This window comes from Odontomachus brunneus, unplaced genomic scaffold, assembly GCF_010583005.1.
Source record: "Odontomachus brunneus isolate Ranch 3 - 2012 unplaced genomic scaffold, Obru_v1 Obru_scaffold_021, whole genome shotgun sequence".
NCBI classification, from domain to species: Eukaryota; Metazoa; Arthropoda; class Insecta; order Hymenoptera; family Formicidae; genus Odontomachus; species Odontomachus brunneus.
In genome coordinates, this window is record NW_022639471.1 from 2,284,827 (window position 1) to 2,305,610 (window position 20,784).

At 40.0% G+C, this 20,784-nt stretch overlaps 1 protein-coding gene across 1 annotated transcript in view; it reads left to right on the forward strand.

Annotated features, from left to right (window-relative positions):
* Window positions 1–20,784, forward strand: part of LOC116842130 (ubiquitin-conjugating enzyme E2 H) — a 62,422-nt gene that overhangs the window by 8,275 nt on the left and 33,363 nt on the right. The window contains exon 3 of the mRNA XM_032810876.1: window positions 16,197–16,273. Coding sequence (XP_032666767.1) covers window positions 16,197–16,273 — 77 coding nt within the window. The remainder of the gene's footprint in view (window positions 1–16,196; window positions 16,274–20,784) is intronic.

A 20,784-nucleotide genomic window follows, 5' to 3' on the forward strand; every position in this document is an offset into this window, starting at 1 on the left:
TTCGCGCTTATTACGCCGATTTCCACTCGCCCGCTGGCTCTTCCGCTACTGTCACACGGAACTTTTGTCATCTCGTGTGCGCGACACGGTATTTTTTTGCTTTTCTTTTTGTTTTTGCAGAGATTCTCCCACCGAACAATATCGGCCGCGATCTCGCGGGATTACCGCGCGCTCGAATTGTGCGACACGCGCGTCGATTTAAATCGCGCCTCAATTCGAATCCATTGCTTCAAACGACACCGTTTTCGAAACATCGTCGAATTGCATTTCGATCGATACTGAGGATTTGAGCACCCGTTTAAAATACCCTACGGTGTCGCATGTGCGCGTTCACACGTCCATTTCGGCATTCGTATCTTGGGGCTCTCCGAACTTCCTTTGCACACAGAAAAGTACACACTGCATTCGAGTAAACGTCACTTGTTTCAAGGATTTCATAAGTTTACACATCCGTGAATCCGTCACAGGTTCGTTATAAGTATCGAATTTATTCAACATGCATTCTGAATCTCTTTGTGAGTTCACCATTTTAATGAAGAATATCAACTTAAACATTAAATTAAAACCGAAATTACTTATCTACATAGAGTTGAGCCAACGTTTTTCTCAATGAAGGTTTTATGATTCTCGTAATGAGGGTAAATTCTTCTCTCGAATATACGATAAACATTTCTAAAATCCGCGATGAGTATATTTTGAGATTATCATCTAAGCAAATATTTTCGTTGAAGATAGCTACTTCAGAGAAGGAAAGTAAACTGGGTAATCGCTTTTCTCAGCAATAGAAGCTTTTCTGTGTGCACATACAGAAAAATATTATTCTGTTGTTAAGAAAAGCGGTTATTTATGGCGAATTCGATCAGATGCGCTGGTGCGCACCAGGACACACTAAGGCCTGTATCATAGTCCGTTCTGATATTTAAGGTGTATTTATAGTTTATCCTTATATTTTTAAAGTCGTCTTAAGTTTATCTTCAGATGCTGTATAGATCATTTTATTGGCTGTAGAACATTCGGAAGGGAATTTAGGAATAATCTCAAATATAAGAATGGATTGTAATACAGGCTTTAGGAGAGGAGAGGAGTGTATACTGGTGCGCACTACTGCATCCAATCGAATTCGTTATTAGTTGAATTTCCTTCTTATAAATAATAACTTCAGTGTACATACAGAAAAATATAATTCTAATTTTATTTCTATTAGATTTTATTACTGAAGATAACTATTATTTAAAAGAAGGAAAATAAACTGAGAGAGTAATCGCTTCTCTGAGTAGCAAAATGATATTTTTTGGTGTATATACGCAGAAACATATTGATAAGAAAAGCGGTTAATCAGTTTACTTTTCTTCTTGTAAATAATGAATGTTTTCAATGAGGAATATTTTCTTGATAATAAACTTAAAATATGTCCATCACAAGTTTGAGAAAAGCTCATAGCAATGAGAGAGAAAACGGTTGATCTAATTAGTTATAGTCATTTTTTGTCCTAACCATATATTTTGGTTGTCCTAACATGAAAATTGTGATAGTAGCATGCACATGAGGTTATTATCAGTAACAATATAGTAGAATTTAATGAAAAAAAATTCGTGATCATAATTTATAGTAATTATTTTTCTATGCGATTATAGTTACAAATATTTAACATTTTTTTATCAGTATATCGTGTAGTCGAAAGAAGAATCGATTCTCTTCACCTGAATGCACACGTAAAGAAGTATTTTTGTATTTGGTATTAAAGTACCTGGTACATACGATTTTTTGACGTGTTTCATATTTTATGTGTCAAGTACATATATAGTTGAGAATGCAAAATACGCATAGTGGCAATGAAATTTTTGGTTGCGATTACCAGATATCTGGTTGATTCCATTTTGACTAATCTTGGCCCGGTGTATAAAATTCTCATTTTGACAACAAAATCTTGTTTTCAATACGTATTTTTCTGCATGTATCTTCTCGCGGACGTTTTTCTCGCTGTGTGTACTCGGATACGCGCGATACACGTGACGTTTTCACCCCCTTTTTTCCGGCCATCCCTTCGTAAGCCGACGAGCGTCGTCGGCGCGAAGAGGTCGGCCCACTTTGTCGGCCCGATGAATTCTCGCCCACGCCGCGCTCTATACGTGCACATATGTACACGTGTACTCGGCTGTATTACGATGTTTCACGACTACCGATGCGGGCATGCGTGTGCACTCTTTGTCTTCCTTCCTCGCCTCGTCTCGCTCGCCAGCTGATCGACCTTACCGCGCTTCCCCCACCGTCGCCATCGCCGCCGACGTCGTCGACGACGACGACGAGCGATATCGTCGCCGTGCTTCTGCGTTTTCTGCCTTTCCCTTCTTCGTTACGTCGCTCGATTCATACTGCGAATGCAAATACCGACGGAGACCTTGCGTTTCGCCGCGTTGCTCCTCGGTGCGTAACTGCGTGGGAAGTGCGTGATCGCTCGTCCCGTAGATATATGCCAAGCGTCGCGCGAACGGGCCATTTTCGCAGCGATGTCGCGAAATGTGGAACCTGTTTGGGCTCTAGAAAAGATCTCCTTTAACGCCTTCCGCACGAGTCTTGAAATTTTATCGCTATATGCCCTAAATTCTAATTGGTCGGAAATATATATAACCTTATCGCTGATAAGCATTACGAAAGAATTTCCAGGGGTCACCAATGAACATTTCAAATTGTATGGAAGAAACAACATCGTTAGCGAATTTTCTGTCACTCGAGGATCAAATGAAAAACTCGGTTGTAGGAACGGAAAGATTCGTGTAGGAGGTTTCTACTCACAGTCAATTACTCTTAGTTATTTCAGCCGAGTTTTAATGCAGCTGCATGTTCAGATGAATGTTTTCGGTCACGATAACGGAGACATAATTCCTCAGTAGCGAGTTTTTCTTTATCGGTTTTTATTTAGTTATTTGAAAATTCTTTGATTTCAATTGAAATATTGTGTGTATATATATTATTTTTTTTAAACAAGTATCTTGATTGTGATAATTGTGGGAGAGGGGAAGGCATTGCAGGATAATATTGTTCGGCTCCAACAATGGAGTCATCGTAAAGAAAATGTATTGTAATTACGTACTGTGTAATATACCGTGATTACGTAGATGATTTAAATATACCAAGGCTGTGCCGTAGATTTTAGGATTATGTCTACGCGAATTGTTTACCTATTGTCTACGTGATGTGAGTACACGTCTTTCTTCATGTAGACAACGCGTAAATTATGTAGAATATTGTAAATTATGTTAAAGCATACCAAAGAGAATAATCAAATTATAAAACGGTTATAGTATCTGTTTCGAGTATAATAATTATAAATGCGATATTATTTCGGGTATATTAATTATAAATGCGACGCAATATTTCTCGGACAGATGACAAAGATCAATTTTTCTCAGGCAAATTGCTCAGACAAAGATGAGAAATTGCATGAACTTTTTATTCCATTGTATGACTCATTGGTAGATTGAACTTTGAAGGTAAGAGTCCGACCAGAGAATGGACTGATTCATTTAGCAAACAACGTTTATAAATTTATCTCTCTCAGGATTCTCCAGAGATTAAATGAAGATATAAACTTTGTTTCATTAATTCTTTAGCAAACCATACGTTATTCAAATATAACATCCATACATGGAATAAAAAAAGATATGGTGCATATAACCAGAATATTTGGTATATCAAAACTATGTCGAAATGATACATCAATTATATTAATGTAATTGCGCGTGATTTGTTAGTGGCAATTAGAAATCAGTTTGGTGAAAATTATCATAGTTACACTCTGGTTGGAGGCAATCAGATTGACATGTGCTCTGTGTAGCAACCATATAATTAGTTGTTCCATATTTCACTATTGAATTTGCTTAACATAATCAGTGAGTCACATGTGAGTTAACTATACTGTTCTTTTCCGCGTAGATCACTCATTGTCTACGTAGATGACGTCTCCTACATAACTCACGCTGTCTGCATGAAGATGCGGAGTATCATAATTTACGCGTCCAACTCTGGAGTATACGTAAAAAGTCACGGATAAAATAGTCTCCGCTCGTAACTGTTTAGGAAAAATTACTTCATTGTCATATTCTCTAAATTTCTTGAAGTGAAAAGTGGCAGTATTTTCACTCATGGCGATAGTGAAGGTACTCGAAGCTGCAGGACAGAATATTTCCCACAAGATTAGGGTGGATTCTGACAATATATGAGCGAATGTTTCAATCGATTGTAGTAAATAGGAGGTTGACGATGGAATGCATCAGATTCCACTTCACAATTTCGAGTGAAAATATTCAGTCAACCATTTAGAGTGGAGAATTCACTCTACAGGAGTGAAAAAAGCAGCTCGAATTCGAGCGACTCGGCTGTCATTCTATTTTTCGAGTGAAATTTCCAAGCCACTTAGAGTGTAAAATCCCGGAGATCCCCCATTCTCTCGATCACACTGCGGCGAATAAGATCGGCATTGGAACGGCTCTCGCGGTTCTTCCTTCCTTTCTGCACGGTCGAGCGGGAATACGGTAATTCTAGGACGCGCTCCGTACATCGTCGGGAGACGATACTCGGATTGTTAGCGATTGTTCGCGTGGCAGACGGGCTTCCCGAGATGACGGAAACGCGCGCCGTAAGCGGAGAAATTGATGGCTTTTATTCGTAACGGTCCTCGAAGTCGAATCCTCCGCGCATGACAGGCGGTGTCTAATTAGAGTAATTAGCCGCGTCTTGTTTAACGTCGATGAGTGATGCGGTAGTCTGTGCGCTAGGAGCGCGTCGCAGGAAAACGACGGCGACGCCATCGCTCGCTTCGCGGACGATCACGCGGCGGAATTTACCATCCGCGCTCCTTTGTATTCGCAACTTGCGCGCACGAACGTGTAATTGAGGATGCGGCTCTTTATTAGAGATAAATTTCTCGCTTTCTCTCTCCTCTCGCACGACGGGACATGAAGCGCGGGTTAGCGCCCTTCGTAGAATTACCGCGCGTTACACAACACTTTTCTCGCAATTTCCCCACGAAAAGTTGCAACTTTTGATCCTTTGTCTCAATATCTTTTATCGTGCATGTTCACACATCGGTCGATCGGGAATTTGCATCTATTACCATTATTGAATATCACGTCAAAATTGACAACTATATTATACAACTAAAATTTACATATATTATTTTAACTTAGTTTATCCAGTTTGTCACGCTTAACATATAGAGGAAAAAAAAATCTTCTATAATCCTATTGATAATTTTAGTTTTAAAGCTCCTGGTTACTCACCGCGGTCATGTTTTAGTTCTGATGTCGTAGATGAGAAAGTTCTTGCATTTTTAAATAAAGAGATGTTTTAAAAGGATCTTCAGATCGCTTGACTATACTTGCAAAGTATAACTGCGGAGACTGTACACAGAGAAATATTCAACTGCTTAGAAAATGCAATTACTCGGTTTACTTTCCTTCTTTTAAGTAATGGTTATCTTTGACACACATACACAAACAATATTTTCTAGATAATTTTCTTGAGATATATCCATTGAGTAAAATTTATATATTCAAAAAAGAAGAAATAATTCCTCTTGAAAAAATACGGTAAAACTTTGTCGAAAATAAAGTTAGTTCGATTCACACTAAATTTTTGTTTTATTTTAATATTCTTTATTAAACTTTCGAGGATTCAGAATATTTTGTGAATAAATTTGTCATGTATAAGAAACTTACGATATAGATTCATGAAATATTCGAAACAAATAATATTAATTTGAATGCAGTATGTATTTTTCTGTAAGTATCCTTTTCCCTCAACAGTCAATAAATAGCAGTAAAGTTAATGTGAAAAAATCATGAGAAAAGGTGGGTTGAGGAGGGAAATTGCGTGTCACGTTAATATTACGACAGCTTATCGACTATTAAGGATAAGGAAGGCATGGTTTTCGAAGCGTTTTACAAGTGTGTTCAATCGATCTCAAGTGTTTTTATTTGAAAATGGCACGCAAGAATCGACGTCGTCGATCAAGAGTTTCGCGACAAGATATCAGAAATCTTAATTATCAAATTACATTTATTTATTGTTTACACATTAAACGATAATCCGTCCCACGAGAGTACGCTCAAAGCGTGTATCGTCCGCGACTCATCAGCGCGCAGTTTCGCGAAACGGCCCGTCGTATTGTTCCCCGGTTTCGCCGCTTATTATTCGACGGCTGGACTATCATTCGATGGCGATAAATCACATCTACGTGGATTGCGAGCAGGATCGTCGCAAGGGAGAGACGGTCGCGGGTATCGCGTGTAACGCAATTTGCGTTGTTGCACGCCGTTACAGAAATTTCCTTGTGTATCCGGCCGAAATCAACTTAATCAATTACGCCGTAATTAACGAGATTCTCGACAGAGAAAGATAGGCGGGTAGATAGGAGAGATAGCGAGAAGGGGGAGAAAGAGAAAGAGAGAGAGAGAGGAAGGATCGTTAATGGCTCTCTATAATGGCTCGCGCTCAGGCGCTTTTGCTCGTGTGTGCGAAAGGGCATCGGGGATACGACGGCGGGTTTCACCGAGCCGGTTACACGCTGCTTTCCGCGTGTCTCGCGACGCAGCGTGTCGCTGTTAATTAATAATAACGCGTGCGTCATAAAAATGTAAGTGCCGCGGTCGCGCTGCACCACGTCGCGCGCTTCTGAACGCGATTCAGTCGAAGGTCTTTTCATTCCGCACGTGCAGCCAGATTATCTAAGCGTAACGTCGCGTCGTTGCTATTTTCTTTTCTTTGTTTTTATAGGAAGCATCGAGAAATAAGGCAAAAGTAACAATTCCCGGCCACTTGCAATGAGCTTTAAAACGGCTTAGACACTGTAAAGTTGGAAGTTCTTCAAACTGTACAAATTGAGAAATATTATTGACGAGTTTGCTTAGTAATTGCATTACTAATTATTAATATTACTGTTATTTAGTGTTTTTAATTACATTATTATTATTATTTAATCACATTATTATTATTAAATTCATCGGTAATGATTCCTAATTTTGATAGTTTGTTGAGCTTCCAACTTCATTATGTCTGAATCATTTTGCACCACCGATTGTATCTAATCGTTTCTGAACATTCTTATTGTTTCTTGCTCATTAAATAAAAATACTTCTATATATACTAATAATCAGTGAATGTACACTGATTTTCAGTGAGAACATTTTACGACCTCGCCTTATTTCTCACTAATTTTAACTTGTAGAAGTGAAATTTCCTGCAAAATCTATAATGGACGAATTCGCTCTACGTTATACCAAATTCAAGTTTTTGCGTTTGTAACGACGGAATTAAACGATTTCCATGCACATCATGCTTAAGGACACTGTCTGTGTTTGCAAAATGCATTAATAATGGGAATAGTCGCTACTGTTGACTGATTAATAAAATTGGCGAGATTTTTCCGATTGTTATACTTATAACTGGACCAGCACTTATAAGTATAGTATCATTTCAATGAGGAATACAATTGATTATACTTTAGAGAGTACTTTACGGAGGGGATACTACACGCTCGTTTCTCGCGTGTTTCCCCGCGTCGAATTCGCCGGGGGGAGATCGCCTCTCGTCGGGGAAAACAGCGAGTCCGTGAGGGAAATGCGATTATTCGCGCGTGCAACAACTTTTCTCGCGATCCTTGGCGATTTTACCGCGAAGATCCGATCGCGGCTCACATTTTGCGGACGCACTGCGGAGTCGGCGAATCGATCCATCGCCGATGCACCGTCGTCGCCGTCGTCCTCGTCCGTAGTTCCTGCGTACTCGATCGCCAAGTCGACGGCTCCTCCGTTTCTCGTCGCCAGATGCAGCCACGCACGTTAGAAAACGTAGTGTCTTGGTGCGCGCGCCTTGATTTCTTCGGCCCGACGATCGAGAGGCCTCTCGATCCTGCGCTCTGGTATCTTTGATAGCAATTCCCGGCTGTTACGAATCTAATGCAGCTTAAATTGACTCACCTTAGAAAGTAGAGGGCCGCTGTGATTCGTTTACCCGCGGGCCGATTTCTCCTACGTCGATCGTCTTCAACCGCAGTCCCATTATCTTCCTATTTCTCGCTGCATTCTTTCCGTGTTGTCACGCTCTGCCGCCTCGATTCCGTGGAGATATGTCCCTTAGGTCCGCATTAACACTTGTCACCTGAAATCTCTCGTGTGAGATGCGACAAAATGTCCAGTTGCTGGCGGTCGGCCAGTACTCTTGTGCGAATTTGATTGAATATTAAGATGCATAGGCATTTCTTAATAATAATTATTTTTATTTTAATGTGTACGGATATTTATCAATTAAGTTTCATTAATTATTTATTAATTATTTCTTAACTCTCCGCGTACAATCATATTTTTTTTAGATGTATAATACGATCTAGGTTTGCCAAGTTTTTAACCTCAACTTTAAACTGTCATAACTTTATGGAAAACCAATATTTTTGATTACATTTTTTTGGCAGAAATATGGAGAAGCTTCAGGCTATAAGATAGTAGTATAATAAGATAAAAATCGCAAACAGATTTTGAACTATTTTGAAATTTTTTCGGATCCTCTACGGAAATTGATGAGCGATTGAATACTCGTTCGAATCTCACAGACCCAACATTGTATGTATGCGGAGAAATAATTGTTATTTATTATTTAGTTATTTATTTTCTAATTATTTTAATATTTGATCGAATTCGCACAAAAATACCGAAGTATAGACCGAGAATGCCGGCTACTGCCCGATTTTTATTAAGATTTAGATCCAAGTTTTTCAACTGAAATCATCTTATATCATCTCTTATCGTCCACTATGATACGTCATTTTTTCACTTGAAGTATGATATATATGGCATTTATATCTGTAATTGCGCACGATTTAACAAAAAAAAGTTTATCTAATGCTGAATTCAAATTTGAATATCTCACTTGAGACGAGTTTCAAGTAATAGCCGTTAATATTTAGCCGTTAGATCTTAGACTCGTATCTATTTCCTCGTTTCTTATGGAGATCTGTTGAATCATTTATCTGCCTACTCGCAGAGATTCGACACTCATTGACTTATGTATTCGTTCGCTCGTTCGACGTAAATTCGTGTTAAACCATTTGCCTTTCTATACACGACCGTGAAGTGTTGAGAGAGATGAGGAGGGGATCCGTTTCTCGGATTAGGACATAGGAGCGGGCCGATAGAGTCGGCAAAGCATTAGAGCAATGTAATAGATAATGGAGAACGCAGAGAAATGAACGAGACGAAACGTGGGGGCGCTCCGTCGACTCGCTCGACGTTGTAAACAACAATATCGGATGGCGGAAGGGAACACATAACGGTCCTCCGGGATTGAGCAATCGTTTCCGTCTCTGCTCGTACACGGTGTGTCTTGCGTATGCACGCTCAGGGCCGATGGGAGCGCACGTAAAATCCACGGAGCGTTTACTGCGCCTTTAGGAACTTCCGCCCGGATGATTTCGTCGACCGGGCCGGGCGTGCCGCTCAATTGGATTAAACGTTGCGCTCATTTTGCACAATGCATTCCTCGCAAATGCGTGTCGCTCGGCGGCGGCGACTCGCGCGCGAATTTATTCGCACTATTTCGCGAGATTATCGCGATCAGTTTTGTTCCGCTTCGCTCCGAAACGAACGGCGATACGAGCTACTCCACCGTGATTCTCGCTCGTGATTTGAATCCCTTGCCTTCCACCTTAGGTTGGTGCAAAAGATTTTTCTGTTAAATGCTCGTAGGAAATTTGGGCATTAAAAGAGGATAAAAAAGTCTTCTGAAAAAAAGTTAAATGTCTTAGAATATATCCACAATGACACACAAATTCGACAGTAACTTTACTAGAGGATCAGAGATTGCATCCTATGTAAATGGTTCCTAATGCGCTTATATTTATCATATGGAGTGACGAAATGGAAATATGAAAAAAAGATGGTCAAAATTAGCTCCAAACGATATTCGATAACGAAATGTAAAATACAATGTGAAAATTTGAGTGCAACTTTTAGTAAATTCGCTGCTCTATCAATTTAACAAAAAGGTTACATTAAATTATACATATATTATTAAATCAACATTGTTTAGTCACATGAAATTAAATATATATTAAGTATACATTATATAAAACTATATTATTGTATGATGTAATTTTAATTAATTCAGTACAATATACTTGCTTCATAACTAATTAAAAGAATCGTAAAATTGCCATGATCAATTGTTTCACGTCGCACTGATCGTGGAAGTCTGTTTGAGTTCGTGCGTTTTGTGTTCGTACATTTTATTCGTGAAAATATTATACCTTCAAAATTGGATGCAATATCGTTTTTTGTTCGACAAACCTTTTGCACCGATCTAATATTTCGTAACGTAGCGGAGAGAAGAGAGCCGAGCATTTCGCGACGGCGATTTCGAAACGGACTTCACACATTTTGTTCGCTTCAACCAGCGTGTCGGCGGACGCGCGTCGCTTTCAATAGTTAATATCGTATCTTTTTCCGTCTTTTTTTCCTGTTTTTAATTTTTTCTCGTCTGGCGCATTCGCCCGTTTTCATTTCCAGTTCGTCAGCGCTGATGTTACGGCGCGCGTTGAAATATGGAGGCGATATGTTCTCTAATAACGCGCTGGATGTGCGCGTCTGTCAGTAGCACATGCCGTCGTTCCGTAACAGGATGCCTGCACCGTCGCGCTAATTCAGCCGTGTATATTAGAGCACATGAATAGAGATGATCGTTTGATGAGACACACGCGAGATGATATCTCCATTATTCTATGATAATGGGAGTAACGGGGAAAGGCCGTTGATTGCGGATTCGAGCCGGGGAAAAGTACGACTTTCAGCGCGCTGCCGCGGTCTCTCTCTCTCTCTCTCTCTCTCTCTCTCTCTCTCTCTCTCGCGTGTTCTCGCTTATTCTCTTTGTGGTAGTGTGTGACTTACATACGAGGCAACGCTCGTGTGTCTGTCATAACGAGAAATTGAACGATCGAATCGGAACGTTAGAGCGCAGCTGGTGGTTTGGCGCGATTTCCTTCCGCTCCGTCGTCCACGCGTTTTCCTTTCTAAGAGGTCTTTGGTTTTTTAGCATCTCACTATTCCGAGAGAGAAACCGAGAGAGGGAGAGACGTACTTCATCGTCGTGTTTCCGCTCGGAGTGCAGACTGCGACTTTCGTAATGTGTCGACGTAGGTTCCGCTGGACTCACTTGTGCTCTTTCTATTTCGTCTCACGTGTACGTTCCGGCTTTGAATGCGATCGTAATAACATTTTCAAAAACGCGGACGCGGAGCGCGCTGTAGGAGCCGCGAGGAAAAATCTCGAGGACTCGTCGCACTGAAAGGAAGAAAAAAATATAAGAAATAAAAAGATATTTATTTGCGTACTCACGTGACATATTTGCTCTTACTAATATAAAATATATTTTAAATACGAAAATGGTAATGCATTTTCTTAAAATTGTTTACTTTCCATGAAAGTAGTTGTTTATTATTCAAATAAATATATTTAGATCTAAGTAAATATGTTATCAGCACATATTGCGAGTAAATATTTCTTATTTTCTCGACATTTTCCCTCTCAGTATAGGCGCAATTCCAAGTTAATTTCGAGCTACTGTTCTTGATAGATCTTATCTATTGTTTTCCTAGTATCTCTCATCACAAGAGCGCTTCCTAATATCACTCGTGATCGAGTAAATAAGAGCACCGTCGGCGTATAGGCGACACGATAGTCGGAACCACTAGCGTTATAATAGAACGCCGGGAATTTATGTACCAGCTTCCTGGAACGTTCCGGATGAGATCCAGGGCAAAGAGGCGGAGGGACACGATCGAGTCCTAATCAATGCCGCGCGTGCGACGACGATGGCGCGCGTCTCTATCGCGTCGCGTTGCCACGGGAAAGCGATTAAGAGTCCCGCGCGTGCAAGGGTCGAGACCCACGTGCGATTCCACATTCATTTCCTACGTGCATCCGTCCATTGTTCCGTCGCCGTGTATATATTTACTACTACTACTACTACACGGCAGGGCGTCGCGCCTTGAGAAACGCGCGCTGCGGGATCGGTACGCGTTCGCGCTGCGCGATCCTCCGGACAACAACGAGCCTCTCGAAGCCACCTGCCTCAGGTGAGAGCCCGGGTGTAACGCGCCCGTCAGAGCCGCTCCGCCACGTAACCGAACGCGGCTCGCGACCGCTCTCTCGCGACTGGCAAAGAGAGCCACGGTTACCGTAGGATACGAGTAAATCGCTCGGACATGTATTCAGTTTTAGCTATTCTGATTATTTTGGTCTTTGAATATGAATATGTAACTCTCTGCGTACACAAACACGGAGCATAATGCAAAAGTATCAATCCCCGAACACATCTAATTCTGGGCATTATTAATGTTTTGGTCTTTAATTCTTGGACTCTCGAAAGGATCTCAAGAATAATTCTTGTACAATATCCTTTGAGAGAAAAGGTTGTTGAAGTAGAAATTGCAAGTGAACACTATTTAAAATTTATTATCTAATTTCTGTCATACTTTTTATCTAATTTTTAATCTCACTATTAATTTTTTAAGCTATATTATATTTAAGCTATATTATTTTTTAAGCTATATTATTGCGTTTAACAAAGTAAAAGCGAAAGGAAAATTGTACTTTCAAGAAACAAAATTGCTAACGAAAAGGTTAGCGTCGTTTAGCGCTCACGTGATTTTCCTTTTCCGTGCGCGATGTAATCGTAGGCAGTGCGATCGCACTTATCGATATTGGCGAAATCATTCGGTCATTTTATATCCAGAAAATTATTTACTTTTTTTTGTATCTCTCACCCCTCTTTTATTTTATCTCGTACACCTGTGGTCGACGTGTGCGCTAAAAGGTTGTTTTCAAAGTATCTTCGACACGTGAAATGGTTTTAAGAGAATAGGGCGCGGCGGGAACAGTGCTGTTTGTTCACTGTATAGATAAAATATTATTTGAAGCCGGGGATTTTCTGTCGGGATTTTATTTTTGACGCTCCCCCGGCCATTTCGCCCGTGGTGAGTTTTTGTAACGGGAAATATTCTGCAGTTAATCAACGCGGCGAGTAAACGGCAGAAATTAATGTCGTTACTATTGATGCTTTTACGAAACTTCACGTTTGAATATTTCAACGGGGCGTTTCATTTTTTATCGTAGGCAACGCGCCGCGCGCTCGCCGATGAAATTCGACGTAGGAATATTAATAGTGTTTTCGTGTTTCAACGCTACGTGAAAAAAAAAATACCGTCGCGCTGCTGAGCGTCAGGCCCCCACGGCCCGTTGAATAATTTAATTAAGGCGGCCTTTTTATTGTTGTTACGGCGCGCAGATTTCACCGCGATAAAAGTACAACTCTCATAAATTATGACACGGCTTATCTCGCCGGCTCGAGCACTCGCTGAAACGCGCGAAACACGACGGATGCGACAGGTCGTGAGGATAGGGTAAGCTGACGAGTACTCGATGCGAGATCTCCCGACATGATAGCTCAATTTCCGTGACGAAAAATTGCCCCGTCTTTTGCGTCTTATTGCTCCTTAAGGAGTTCATTATTTATCAGCGACCATATTCTTGACGTATAATCGAGAGCTAAGTACACCTTTCTGACTATCAAGTTGTATAATAAATCTTACACGGAACGCTCGTGTAAAGAAAAAAAACGGAACTTGAAACAAAAAGAGCGATCTTAGCGCCTGAAATGTGTTAAAAATCTCTGATCTCTGGTATGTATTTTTAGAACGCGAATTTAACGATTAATTCAATACAGTATATTCACATTTATAAAGGCAATTTAACAGATTATCGAAAAGTTTCCCTCATCGATTACTTCACGCCGCGACAATCGTGAAAGTCTATCTGGGAAGTCTGTCTGAAGCAAGCACAAATTGCAGGATGAATCCTCTTCCTCTTTACGTCTCGTCGTCGTGAATCTCGCGATGCGCGTTAACTCTACTTAAATGACGAGAATTCTCGTTATCGGTAGTGAAGGGCTTAAGGAGTTTATTTGTCAGATATGCATTTTCAAGGCACATCCAAGGAGCGTATTTTCAGTAGCGCGTCAAGGGAGCTACTCATAATAAATCTACTATTTATCAAATAAAATTACGTTTTTATATATTTACTTTATTATCTAAACATTTGGTTTGGAAGTAATTTCATAATACTATTTCGCCATGTTTCGCTCAGTATAATGCCATTTAAAGCATAAAACCGTAGCTTTTTGATCTACAATCGATCATTGCACTAAAACGGTCCAGTGAACACTATTCTTGCTTCTATTCTTGCGTTTGCTGATATGTGGCATTTATAATGTTAACTTTTTCACTTGGATGATATCACTTTTTACGAAGTTGCACCGGAATAATGGTTATCTGTGTTGCTTTTACCAGAAGAGCACACGTTACCAGAAGGTTATAGAATTGCAATATTCGATATTCATTGAATTCCTCATGCGGAACAATGCGGACAAATCGCATGTGACTTTATTACAAAGAATGTTTTTCATCACGATGATTGTTACATTCAATTTTTCCACGATTTTCAACATTTCATGAATTCCTTAACTCTCTAGTGAATATATGCTTTTGCTATTATTGCCATAATAACCTTATTCAATTAAATAAGCAGTTTTTCTGGCATTTAGAACACATTAGCTATCACTCTACTTCTTAAAAATTGTCTGTTGGGACAAATATGCCCTTTCAGAGACTCTAGTGAGACATCACTGTCTTACTCCTTTGGCGTCAAAACTTTGAATTTTTTTGGTAAAATCACATTATATTGATGTATTTAATGAAGTGAAAGTAAAACAAAATTGTACCTTCAGAAAAAGAAATTGATAGCGGAAGGCGTCATCGGTCCGCTCATTTTCGAGGTTTCGCGTGCGTCCAAGTGAAATCCGCTTTTATGATTCATCCCGCCGTGACGGACTTTGTTAGAAAATCCTGCAGCACTTGCGTTTCATACGCAACCGCGCTCGCTGCGTGTGTTCGCCAAGCCGTGCGTTCGGTCTCTCGGGAAAAACGGTAACTCACCTTCCGCCGAACGTGCCGTTTAGATAAGCACTTTCTAACGCACGCATCGAAAGTTCCGCTCCTACACAAACGATAAGCCGAGCCAGCGACCTGCGTTAGCGTGCTGCCGCCCCGACACTGGGCACATGCGTGTGTGAATGCGTGTTGTGTGTGTGTGTATGCGTGAGAATTATCGCAATCTCTGTCCTTTTTAAGCACGTTCTGTATTCATACGCGATGTAGGAATCTTGAGCACGCGTGTAGTTATGCATGATAAACGAAGCTAAAATGCTTCCTTTCGCGGGCCTTCCAGACATCCATCTGGACTAATGGTTGTGTCCGGATTAATCCGTGTTTTCACTTTTCATTTGTGATATATATATATATATATATATATATATATATATATATATATATATATATATATATATGTATTTTTTTTGTTTTTATAGATTCACGATTTCTAGTGTCGAAACTTCGTACGACTGTCAAGACAGTCAAGAGATGTATTTTGCCAATAGAAAATGTTAGCGCGTTCCGCGAGCCCAAATTTCAAATTATTACTTGAATTTTCGAACGCGATAATTATGGAATCACCAACAGATATCTAAACTATGTCATCGCTCAAATTACGAAGAGGAGAAACGCCTGTGCTCTGAATTTCAGTTTTTATAAAGTTTTATAAAGTTCTGTTTACATCCATGTTGGCAAAGGGAGTATGAGTCAGCACAAAGGGACAGAGATTTTAAAACGGGTGGTTTATTGACTCGACGCAAGTTCGATCCATATCCTCCCCACGCGCAGTTACTTTTATTGCGCAAAAAAAAAAAAAATAAACAGAGAGGCAGAGAGAGAGAAAGAGAGAGGAAAAGAGATGATACGCTTTGTCACTCGAGCGTTCGTGCATTGTACCGGTTTAGATGGCCGCGCTGTAACGGTCGGCCTGGCACAGTTTTGCATCTTCTCTTACTTCCATTTCAATTTTCCAAGCGCATCGTTACGCTGATTACCGTGTCGTTTGTCGTCGACGGCAGGCGACCTGTGATTTGTCATTCTCTTTCTTCATCTCTTTCTACTTCGCCCTCTTCTGTTCTTCTGCCTTGTGCGTCGCGAACGCACACATTGCGCGAGAAATGACGGAAAGAAGAGAAAATTATTTTCCTTGACTTCGCACAAACAGTATAGAAAGCAAACACGAGGTGACAATCCTAGGAGGGCTAAATGAATTCTCCGTTAAGTTCTACGGTCCACGAGGGAGTAAGTACCACTTTTGTCTTTATGTATTGTTAAGCCAGCGCGGTGCGACATGGAATTATTCAAAAGAAAAAAACAATCTCATCCTTAATGAAATTTTTCTATATATAGCTTTATACGAGAGAGTTCTTTTAAAATCAAAAGATATTCTAAGCACAATATTCTTAAACTTAGAGAAATTTCGTCTCTTCTCTACGAGTCTTATTCTTGATAGAAATTGCCTTAATAAGAGGGCGCTTAATAAGAGGGCTTCAAGTAAACGTATTCCTCTTGATTCGAGAAAGTAAAAAAGAATAATATATAATAGATTATACTGAGAGAAAAAATGCCTGAAAAATAAAAAATATTTATTCGGTATTAATAACACATTTAAATTTATTGTATATTACATGTTATTTATACATTATTTAAATTCTTTTGTTTAAGTAGAATAAACAATTGCTTGAATGAAAAGATGATGTTTTAGGAAAATATATTTTTTTACTCGAAGGAAAGAGAAATTTTTTCTCAATTGTAATTGAGAAAATTTTTGTAAAGATTTTATAAAGATTTCCGAATTTCGCTAAAAATGAAGTTAATATTTTGATGGTTGACAGACTCGAGACACGGTTATTTTAATATGATCGAGACGTAGCCGAGTGTTCCATGTTGCACTGCGCGAATTACATTTGCGATAAGTTATGCTAAGTAAGAGAGTCGGAGAGACCGCTTAGCGAAACCAAATGGCGAACTTAGTGAAGCCAAGTAACTGACTCTCGATTGTCTATTCGACGATCTAATTACACTGAGAATAAAGAAAAGCAAGATCGACAAAATCGGCGGTAAACAAAATATTATAATTATAAATTATAATATGTATCTATTGAACAAATTACGCGTAGTGTAACGGATAAGTTGCGTTGATGTGCTTATCGATCAAATCACTGTAAATCAATTAATAACTCATCACAGTAACTATATCGTTCAGTCGACTAAACGCCCGCTTGAACGAATTTTGCTCATTCAAGCGGAGTCTCATTAACTCAACCATTTTTTTTCTCAGTGTAGGCCTTGGTAAGGTGATAATCGCGCTGAAGGTCCGGTTCGCCGGTCTTTCGATTGCGCGTGTTCTCTTGCCAAGCACGAACTTGGCATATTTGCCTTTGAAAACAAGACTCGCGAGCCGATATCACTGTGCGCGCGTCAGCACAATTACGAATAATGATTTTTATCGGCGCAATTTTACCTGGCATTGAGGTGTGCGTTAATCCAACGCTTAATAGATAACCTTCGGGCTGTGTCACGCTCAATTTCATAGTTTCTCGCGTATCTCACCTTGGTCCACTATTATTGTCGCACCGGAATTAACGTGCTCACTCGAAAGGACGCGTGACCGCCTCGACGATTACCTGATTATTATAAATCTGACGTGATAAATCAGCAGTTCGGTGGATTTCACGACGACGCCGCCGGTAATAGTGCGCGAGAAAAAACGGGAAGCGTCTTTGTTACTTTCACTTACGTGGTGCAACAAACATAATTTGTCGTGAGGCAGAAACGTGGACGTTTCCACGACTTTCTGGCTCTCGACTCTTGCTGAGATTGAATATGATTAAGACGCAATGGTGTCATCGTACGGCCTGAGCGTTCGACACGTTTTCACTTCTCGTTGTTCCAAGGTCCGCGCGCATCTCGTGGAAAACCGGAAGCGCTTACGCAACGTCGTGCTTGCGATTTTCTCGGTTTGCCGGACACGCGTGCGAGGCGTGGAATCGATTGACGCCGCCGCCGAAGAAAGTTACCTTGACTTCACCATTGACGAAAGAGACGATTGTGTTCGATTGTCCCCCTTCCTCTTACCCCTATCGGAACGCTTTCAAACAGAGCGTGTTGAAAATATCTCGTGAATGACGGAGCTGTACGTGTGCTTATCTGTCTCTGCCGGAGATAAGAAAGCGAGCAGTTTTATACACACAAAAAATGACTTAGTAATATCAGCTAAACGCGGTAGCTGATTCAAACTTAGTCAAAAGACTAATCGTTTAGCTGTTACTGCTAAGAATTGACAGCTAAAATGCATTCGTTATGAAATACAAATATGTTAGGTGACATTAAAAATGCACATTATTTCAAGTAGCTAAGAAAATGGCAGCTATTCCTAAATTTCTTATCGTATGCATATATTAAAGCAGTTTGTCGTACAGCTACAATCATTTGCTATAGTCATTTGTTTTTAGCAGCTAATATTTCTCGCTGTAACATCTAAGTTTAAACAACGAATAAATTTAGCTTCGGCAGTATCGACATTAGCTGTCCCTATTTCAGTGATACATCTTATCTGCCACAACTATTTTTTAGCTCTGGAAACTAGTTTTTTTCTGCGTGTAAACTATTTCGCGGATGGAGAGATTTGCGGAGGTGGGAGAGAATGCGCACATACAGAGAAATGCATACTGCATTCGAGTAAGTGCACTGAGAAGAAAGTATTTGAAAATTTATTTGTGTGATATAAAGTTTATTCCTGCGAAATAAAGTTAATTTCTGCGAAATAAATTTTTGCCTCCCACACCCGCAAATAAATTTTCAAATATTTTTTCTCAGTGTGTTACTTGTCTCACGCATTTTGTAAGTTTATGTATCCGTAAATCTGTCATAAGTTCATCACTAGCATCAAATTTATTTAAGTTTAGAATACCTTCTGAATCTTATAATGAGAAAAAAATTGTTAGTATTTGTAATTACATAGAGAAATAATTAACTACAAATTATGGTGAAGGAGACTATTTTTTCATTAAATTCTACTATAATATTAGCAACAATAACTTTATATGCGTGTTACCACTGCCATTTTTGCGTTAGTAGAACAATAAAAAATGTGGTTAAGACTAAAAGTGATTATAATTTTATTTGGGCTGATCACTTCTTTTTTTTCTCAACGTGATAAGTTTAACATTTTAATCGAGAATATTAAGTCTTACTACAGTTTGGGTTTTTGGGCCACTTTTGCCCTAGTTTTTAAACCGGAAATTTTTCGTGTATGTCAAAGGATAGATTGGTAAAAAACATGACATTCCCACTGCACCACTACAGTGGTTGTTCGGGTTATTAGGGTTAAATTAAAACAGATATTCTGTTTGCTTGTCGAGCCAACTTCCTCTCGGACAAAATTTCATGATGTTCTCGTGTAAAGAGAACGAATCTTTCCTTTGAGCGTATGATAATGAGCTTCCCAAATTGGTGACGAGCACACATCAGAAGACTATCTCACCAAGAAAATATTTTTCGCCGAAAGTAACCTTTACATCGAAAAAGGAAACTAAACCGAGTAGTAATCGTCTTGCTTCAGCAGTAGATTGGTATTTTTCTCAGCGCACGAATTACGAGAGAACTGTTGTGGGGATTTCGTGGACGTGCGGAAATTTTGATCGACGAGGGCAGCGAAAGCACGAAGCCGAAATGATTTTCGCGAAATCCGCGAAGCGAAGACCCACGTAGTTCATGTGCAGCAATTAATTCCGAAGTAATTCGGCGGAACGATCAATTCGGAACCGCGAGAGAGTTTCCGCGTTGGTGGTTGGTGCCACCAACATTGCGATTGTACTCTCTGCTTTCCGCGGAGAGAACGCGTCGCGAATTCGCGCCGAAAACACGCAACAGGACACGGGCCTCGCGAGCTCGCCAATTTGCGCGTTTGCTTTCGAACGACTCGACCGAAATTCTGCGATTGCGTAATGAATTTCGCTTTTCCGCGTAGGGAGGAGGGGGCAGGGGGAGGAGAGCGAGTCGCCTCGAAGACGAAAGTTTCTTGACCCGGCAGGCCAGCCAGCTGGAATCGCGCAACCACCTTCGTAACGCTCTAAATTAGATCGCCTTTCAGATAGGTCCTTTGAAACGGCTCCAGCTGCACTCGCGGATGTAACTTCATTTGCTTGAGACCGTACTTTGGTCCTTACCCCGACGACGAGATAGGCTACACTTGCGGCGAAGCATGCCGCGGGTGTAATCTCCGTCCGGACTGCCCGAGTAAATTGTAGAAACGTGATATTCGAACGTAATCGGATCAGAGACGCGATTCGCCTTACATGCCGATAAAGCTTGATAAAGGATCGCCAGGTGTCTGGATAATCAGAATAGGAGAAATCGTGACGTAAGCTCGTGCGTATAATTTTGCAACTCTGCTATTGACATTAACGTCATTGATCATCTTTTTTGGTAATATTGATGTTGAACTAAAATCATCAGGATTCTATTATCTATGATCGATCGAATATAATGTTGTACGTGAGTCGTTCAGAAAGTACATGGCCGAATACAGAGATAGCACGAATTTGGCCAAGTCTTTATTTCCGAATTTCAAAGCCATCCTTTATCCTACTGATAGTATATTTCTGCACTGACAGAAAAAAATAGTTGTCCTAACTAAAAATATTATTACTCCAATTATATTTTTTGTAGTAATATGATTGTAGTAACATATATATAAGGTACACACACACACACACATACACATATATATATATATATATATATATATA